This window comes from Lithobates pipiens, unplaced genomic scaffold (genome assembly GCF_037356315.1).
Source record: "Lithobates pipiens isolate NorthernLeopardFrog02 unplaced genomic scaffold, aLitPip1_a1.2 Scaffold_3, whole genome shotgun sequence".
Lineage (NCBI taxonomy): Eukaryota > Metazoa > Chordata > Amphibia > Anura > Ranidae > Lithobates > Lithobates pipiens.
In genome coordinates, this window is record NW_027507790.1 from 147,980,200 (window position 1) to 147,987,768 (window position 7,569).

The 7,569-nt window shown below is 40.9% G+C and overlaps 1 protein-coding gene across 5 annotated transcripts in view; it reads left to right on the plus strand.

The window, feature by feature from the left end:
- SKIC3 (SKI3 subunit of superkiller complex) overlaps window positions 1–7,569 on the plus strand; it is a 204,780-nt gene that overhangs the window by 49,352 nt on the left and 147,859 nt on the right. For 4 of the 5 annotated variants that reach the window (XM_077462372.1, XM_077462373.1, XM_077462375.1 and 1 more), the window contains exons 9-12: window positions 1,443–1,583; window positions 3,687–3,788; window positions 3,890–4,020; window positions 6,452–6,538. In XM_077462372.1, the coding sequence (XP_077318498.1) occupies window positions 1,443–1,583; window positions 3,687–3,788; window positions 3,890–4,020; window positions 6,452–6,538 (461 nt within the window). The remainder of the gene's footprint in view (window positions 1–1,442; window positions 1,584–3,686; window positions 3,789–3,889; window positions 4,021–6,451; window positions 6,539–7,569) is intronic. The other variant, XM_077462378.1, reaches the window with a different exon arrangement.

Here is a 7,569-nt window from a genome sequence, read left to right on the forward strand (position 1 = left end):
CACGCCTTCACCTCCCAGCTTCTCTCCCTGGCTGCTCTACAGAAACTACAGCTAAAAGACTTTCCTCTTAAACTGATTTCCTCACACCAGCAGACATCCCTCCTCAGCAGCTTCGCTTTCCTATCTCCTCTCAACAGACATTGTTCCCCAGCTGCCCCATGCACTTAATGCTGTTCGACATCCCTTCCCAACCACCTTACACCCCTCTGCTGACAACCCAGATTCCTCTCCAGCCTCTTCACACATCCATCCCCTGTTTGCTGATGGGCATACTTTCTCAACCTGCCCAACTCACCACAGTCCCCAGAGTAAGTGTATCTCTACACAGTCCCTTGACATCCTGTCCATCCTCTAATAAAATCCCTCCCAGCTGTCTTCACCACCCCCATTTTCCTCTAGAGTCTGAGTCAACCGAAAAACCTAGGGTTGGTAGCACAAAACAATCTGATTGCGCCTAACTTCTGCACTGTACTCCTACACCTTCTTGCCATCCTCACTCCCCTCCTTCACATACTGCTCTGCTTCATACCCTCTGCACTCTGTTAAACTTTTTGCATTCCTCTCCTGCACATACTCCTCCTTGTAATACCCCCCACATTCCTCTCCTGTGCATACTATCTACTGTTATATGCTTTGTAGTCCTCTCCTGCATATGCTGCCCACTGTCATACCACTGCACTCCTCATCCTGTACATACTGCCTGCCTTCATACCCCCTGAACATATTGTCCACTAAAATACCTTTTGTTTCTTCTGTCCTGCACATACTGTTCTCTTCATTACCAGTTGTGCACCTCACCCCTGGACATATTGTCCACTGTAAAACCCTCCACGCACCTCTCCTGCATGTATGGTCCACTGCAATACCATCCAAACTCCTCTCTTGTGCATACTGTTTACTGTATAACCCTCCACGCACCTCTTCTGCTTGTATGGTCTACTGCAATATCATCCAAACTCCTCTACCGTGCATTCTTTTTACTGTATAACCCTTCACACTCCTCTCCTGCACATATGGTCCACTGTAATACAATTCCTTCCTGCACATACCTCCACTCTCTCATATTGTCCATACACCTCTATACTGTCCACTGTTAACACCCTTTGCACTCTTCTCTTACACATATGCCCATCGCTATACCCGCCACACTTCTTCCCTACGCATCTCACCCACTAAAACAGCTCTTCATAATTATTTGGAATTAACAGTTTTGCTAGTTTTTTTTTTTTGTAAACATGTAATTATTTTAGTGACTGTCAATTTGGGGGGGTTATCATATCTGCCCTTAGCCAGCTTTTAACATTGGTAACAATTACTTATAATGCTAATGCTTTTCTTTATTTTTGCGTATTTGATTTGCATTCTTTTATTATATTGAAAGATTACAGTGGTCTAAAAGTTGATATAAAATTATAATCACAGTACATCTTGCTTTGCCAAAGGAGACATCAGCGAAGAAGCTGTCCAGTGTTACAACAGGCTTGTGCAGTTGGATGGTGACAATGGACCGGGCCTCATTGGAATGGGAATCACAGCTCTGCATGATAAAAAGTATGATCTGGCAGTAGAAAAATTGTGTAAAGGTAAAATACATGTTTATCTCCTTTCCTTATATATAGATCAATTATACACACTGATACCTCGGTTCCGAATGCTTCTCTTCAAGAACAACTCTGTTTGCGAACAGAAGAGTTCACAAAAATGTGCTTTGGTATGCAAACTCTGCTTCGGTTCACAAACACGAATCTTCCCTGCTCTGACACGTGGTCTCTACTTCCTGTAAGTGACAGAGAGACACAGAGAGACACTGAAAGTGTACTGTGAAGACACTTACAGTATTGAGAAGCTTTTTGGTGTGCTTTTTAGCACATACTGTACAGTACTATACATCCCTTTGCACATTTGTAAAGCTTTTTTGTGTGCTTTTTATCACATACTGTACTGTACCGGACATCCAGTATGGCTCCAAAGAAAATTCAGAGCAAGCATGGTGGTAAGAGGAAAGTGAGGAGCAATAATGCAGGTGACAAGAATGTGCAGAGTGGTAATGAAGGTGACAAGAATGAGAAACAAAGAAGAGAGGAAACCTCGGAAGGCGTTCTCCCCAATGTCCTTATGGAGGGGGGACTTTCCCTCTGAACAATAATCACCTCCCACCCGCCTTCCTTTATGCCAGAAGTCTTCTCAAGCAAGGATAGTGTTCTCTCTCTTCATACTGTACTGTACTTTGTTTCATATTTTTGTGGTTCAAAAACAAAAAAAAGTTCAGAATGGATTAACCTGATTTACATTGAACCCTATGGGAAAATTTGCCTCGGGTCGTGACCAATTCAGTTCGCAACCAGAGTAGTGGAACGAATTAAGTTTGTAAACCGAGGTATCACTGTACTTTGTAGAAACCGTGATGTAAAAATTTTGCTGTTTTTTGTTTAAACTGGCCATAGATGGGTAGAATTTCGAGCCATAATTCTTGGGAAAAGAAGGCTAAAATAAAAAACAAAAAGGGTTTTGTTTGTTTTTCTAATTATTAGTGGGTCAAATCAATGTTTTTGTAACAAGAAGATTTGAAGGAGCAGGATGCAATGTGTTCAATTTCTAAGGCCCATTTCACACGGGATGGATCAGTAATGATCCGCCCCGTGATGATCCGCTTGCTCAGCGGGGATTGCTCCGTTGTCCCCGCTGAGCCGGCGGCGGACAGGGTGCTCACACTGTGCAGGGACCGCCCTGTCAGCTCTCCGTTCTCCTCTATGGGGGATCGGATGAGCACGGACCGTCTGTCCGTGTTCATCCGATCCGCTCTGCAGACGGATAGAAAAATAGGATTTTCCTCCGTCTGCAGAATCGGACAATTGCGGAGGCGGACGATAGCGGGTGTCTGCGGATGTTTATCCGTAGACACCCGCTATCCCATAGGAATGCATGTATGTCCGTATTTCATCCCCAAACGGATGGATGGAATACGGACATACTGTCCGCATGTGTGAAAGGGGCCCAACAGTGTATGTGGTTTTCATTTCTTAAAATTAATTTATTCCAAAATCAAATGTTAAAAGCAAACAACATCTTTCGAACGACAAATGTTTGGAGAATTTTTGGACAAATTTTACTAAGACTTTTCACTAGAAATTCTATTAATCTGTGGCCAGCTTTAGACAGAATAACTCCTCACAAAGTATATGGTAGCAAAACAAAGGTAGAATGATTTCTGTTGACCATGTAGATACTGTTTTGTTTTTTCACATTTCCAAAGAGCATCTTTAGGCAGAAAGTAAATTCTACCAGTAAGCTGTTAATATTATCAAATATGCATTCTAAACATGCTGAAGTACAGTAGTCCACTTTTAGTTGAGTTTTTTTTTTAGAATCTCATGCAGACAGATACGGTAGCCTCTGGCTGACACTCGCATGACGACTTGACCTTGTGCAACCTTGCTCTTTTGCCCCTGTGTGGCAGAAAAGGCTGCTTGTGGGCTCAATAAGTAAAAGGTGTGTAAAGCAGAAAACACACTGGTCTTCAGTTACACTGGCTGTCTTTTTTTTTTTTTTTTTTTGCAAGGATAAAAACGATCGCTTCTCATCAGGTATTCTGTATCCCCTGGTTTAGACATACAATAAAACATTTATTTGTTTCTGTAAATCTACCCTGGCTGTTATCCTTTTTTTTTAAACATATTGATTTGTAGGAGTACATAAAGCGAGTTCATGCCCCCATGCGTGGTACTTTCTGGCCCAGGCTCAGCAGAAATTGCACAGATATGAAGAGGCTGTTCTTTCCTGTGAAAAAGGTAAAGATGTTTTTAGCATACTATTTTATAGTACTGGTGGTTCTGCCTTTTTTTTTTTTTTTTGCATTTACAGTAGGAATTTGTTTTCTTTCCTCATTCAGTTATCAAGGCTCTGTCTCATGATAACTTATCACCCAGAGATTCTGAACATAAAAATATCGCTCTGCAGCTGAAAGCCGAAGCAATGCTGGAGTACTGTGATCCTGAAGAGATCCTGAAAACTCTTGAGCAGGTGGGTAAACTACTTTGGGTATGAACAAGCTGCAGACCTCATGGTTTATTCTCTTCTAGAGGACTTGAGGCCCTTCTAGTTTTCAGGTTTGGAATGTAATCATTCGATCCTCCAAGAACAAATCCTTTTATTCTTTACATCCCATTCTTCTTGTCGTATTAGTGAAATCTTGTTCTTCATCTGGGATCATAAGGAAATAAAATGCATTGTAGAAAATTGTATGCTATACAAAACTTGTAAAGCTTGTAAAGGCAGAAGGTTTTTAATCTTGATGCATTAGAATAAAAAAAACTTCTGTGTGTAGCAGCCTCCGTCAGCCCCCCAAATACTTACCTGAGCCCTCTCTCTATCCAGCGATGTGCACGAGTGCCTCGGCCATCCGGAACACTCCTTCCTGATTGTCTGAGACACAGCAGCGGCGCCATTGGCTCCTGCTGCTGCCAATCAAAGTAATTTAGCAAGGAGAGAGAGCTCAGTGTCTGATCAGATACACGGAGCTGCGGCTCGGGTGCCCCCACAGCAAGCTGCTTGATGTGGGGCCACTCGACAGGAGGGAGAGGCCAGGAACACTGAAGAGGGACCTGAGAAGAGGAGGATCAGGGCTGCCCTGTGCAAAACCCCTGCACATAAAATATAACATTTGTTATTTTTAAGGGAAAAAAAAAAGAGAAGTATCACTTTAAGGATTACCTTTTTAAAGTGGGCCTGTATTCAAAATGTTGTTTGTTATCAAATATGTCTTGAAGTGCAGTATAATTCCTGACATGTTACTGTGATCACTGTTAATTTTAAGGTCCAATTTCAACTTGGTTTAAGGCTGGGTTCACACTGCTGCGGTGTACGAGATCGGATGTGATTCGCACCGCACTGCAGTGCAAATCACATGCGATTTCTGTGCGATGCGATTTCAGCCATACAGATAGTATGGCTGAATTCGCATCACATCGGGCCCAAACTCGTACAGGACCCTTTTTTTGGTCAGCAGCAGAATCGGATCGCATGGGTGTTCACACCATGCGATCCGATTCCTGTCCGAGTTTGCAGATCGCACTGCGATATGCGAACTGATTTGGAGGTGTCATTAACTTTTCACTGACACTCCCAGCAGTTCGCATAGGGCGATGTGAACTGCCGCCGGGAGGCATGTGATGCGGGAACCCGCAGCAGATTCGCAGCGTTCCCGCATCGCAGCAGTGTGAACCCAGCCTTAGTCATAGTCTTTTGACTAAAATTAAATTTTTAGTTTGAGTCGCATTTTAATCATCTGCAGTTGTTTTAGCTTTAGTCATATTTTAGTCAACTAAAATCTAATGTAAGTAAATTGTAATGCATTATTTAAGCATTTCTGTAGAATTCATTCAAACTCCTTTATCTACTCCTGGAGTGAAAATCTAATAACATGTTATTATTTATGGTTTTAAGGTTTAAACATGCACTACAGGCAGAGATTTAGCCGTTGTGCTATATATCGTCTTTATAAATAAAATCAAACAAATTTTTTTTTTTGACAAACAGAAGTGCAACTTTAAAATAAAAAAAATAAAAATAAAAATCCAAATCTGAAAACTCTATTGGCTGTAATGCCACTTTACCTAAAGCCAGTGCAGTACAGCAACATCATATGACTGGTGTGGCAGTGATCAGGGACACTGAATGGTGACAATATAAAAAAAAATCGATAATTTTTTTTTCAATTTTTTTTTTAAATATTTTCTTTTATTTATTTTTTTGCATACTGTGAACAAAGCAACAGTCTTACCATAGTAACACTGTACACTCTGGAGAGGTGATCAGTTTTTTTTTGCATACTATGATTGCTTATAACTGTGAATTTCATTATTAACAAAAACAACCATTTTTAATGAATGAAATTGATTCATTCAGCGTTTACTATTGTGATTAGCTGTGATTGGCTACAGCTAATCACATGGTACAGATGCGTTGTGTCTGGCCCTGTCCTGTACCATGTGCTCATTGTGACAAATCACAGAGCACAACACAGTAGTACACAATGAATTGAAGCTGTCCATTGTGTACGCTTGTTATGTGATCCACTGTTATTTTTTCACACCGATCACATGGTACTGGCAGCGGGCCGGTACACTGACCTGTCAGTGAAGGAGCTATAAGCGTAATTATACACCAGTGATCCTTTTTTTTTTTTTATCTAAAGTGCTGATTCATTGTTTACGTGTGCAAGACCTTATTATAGTCATTGTGATGTTTCTGTTGCTAAACTGTGGGTGGGGGATAAAGAAGGGAAGCTCCTCTGTTTTAGCTGCCTGTAATACTCTCAAGAGTTTGAGGTGCAGCAATAGTTTGAGAGTGGTGGCTTGAAAGCTAGGACACTTTTATTTTTATTTAACAAGAGGGGTAAGATTAAATCTGCAGGTAAACCGAAAACCCCTAAACAAATATTTATTTCCTCTAGATTTCTAATAAGAACAGTGACCCGGCTCTCATTGCCCTGAAAGGCAATGTGTATTTAAAGAAGGGTTTTTTGGAACAAGCATCCAAGGTAGGTTTCCTTTCTAGTTAATGCAATTCATAAACCAGACTACTTGTCAAAACTAGTTTGACTGTGTGTTTATGTCAATGACTTGAAATACACACTTTTATGCACTAAAGTAAAGGTCTTTTCAGTATATTTTTTGGTAATCATGTATTAAAAAAAATATTACTTGCTTATTTCTCTTTTGACTAGTTTGCATTACATCACATTTAGAAATCTATACTGAGAAAAAAAAAAGATAACCTGCCATAGCTGACGTTTTGAAAATATCGAAATATTGTAATTCCCATACATAATGGCCACCCATGCGGTGAAACATATTTTGACAGCATACAGAGACAATGTTATTTCAGATGTCTCATTTGAACTGTGACAAAATGCGTCGGGGTGACAACTGTCATATAGCCTGAGGGCGGAGCTATATAAGCTGCAGCTCGGGTTGGTGAACAGCATGTGTGCTACAGTCAGAGTTGGTGAGCAGACAAGTGCAAGAACGGAGAGATTTGTGGGCTGGATTGTTTTTGATTAATATTGATTAGGGATGGGCCAAACATCCCCGGTTCGGTTTGCACCAAAACACTGCGAACAGCCAAAAAGTCCTAGCAAACCTGCAAACCCTATTAAAGTCTATGGGACACGAACATGAAAACTCAAAAGTGCTCATGTGCGATGTATAGAACAGTGTCACAGCAATAATGACATTTCTGTAATGTATTGCTGGATCTCGGCAATATAGATGAAAAATCAAGTAAAATAAAACAGGAAAGGGATATAAAAAGATATTCAAGGAATTGAGAATGCCAATCGGCAGTATTCAAACTAATCAAGAAGTGGCAAATGAAGGGGTTCAGCCACAACTGGCAGGAACATTGTTCGGGATGCAAATAAAAACCCACAAATAACTTCAGGTGAAATACAGGACTGAAAACATGTGGTGTGGCTGTTTCAAGATGTACAATAAGGAGGCACTTGAAGAAAGATGGGCTACATGGTTGAGTCCCCAGAAGAAAGCCATTACTACACAAATGCCACAAAGT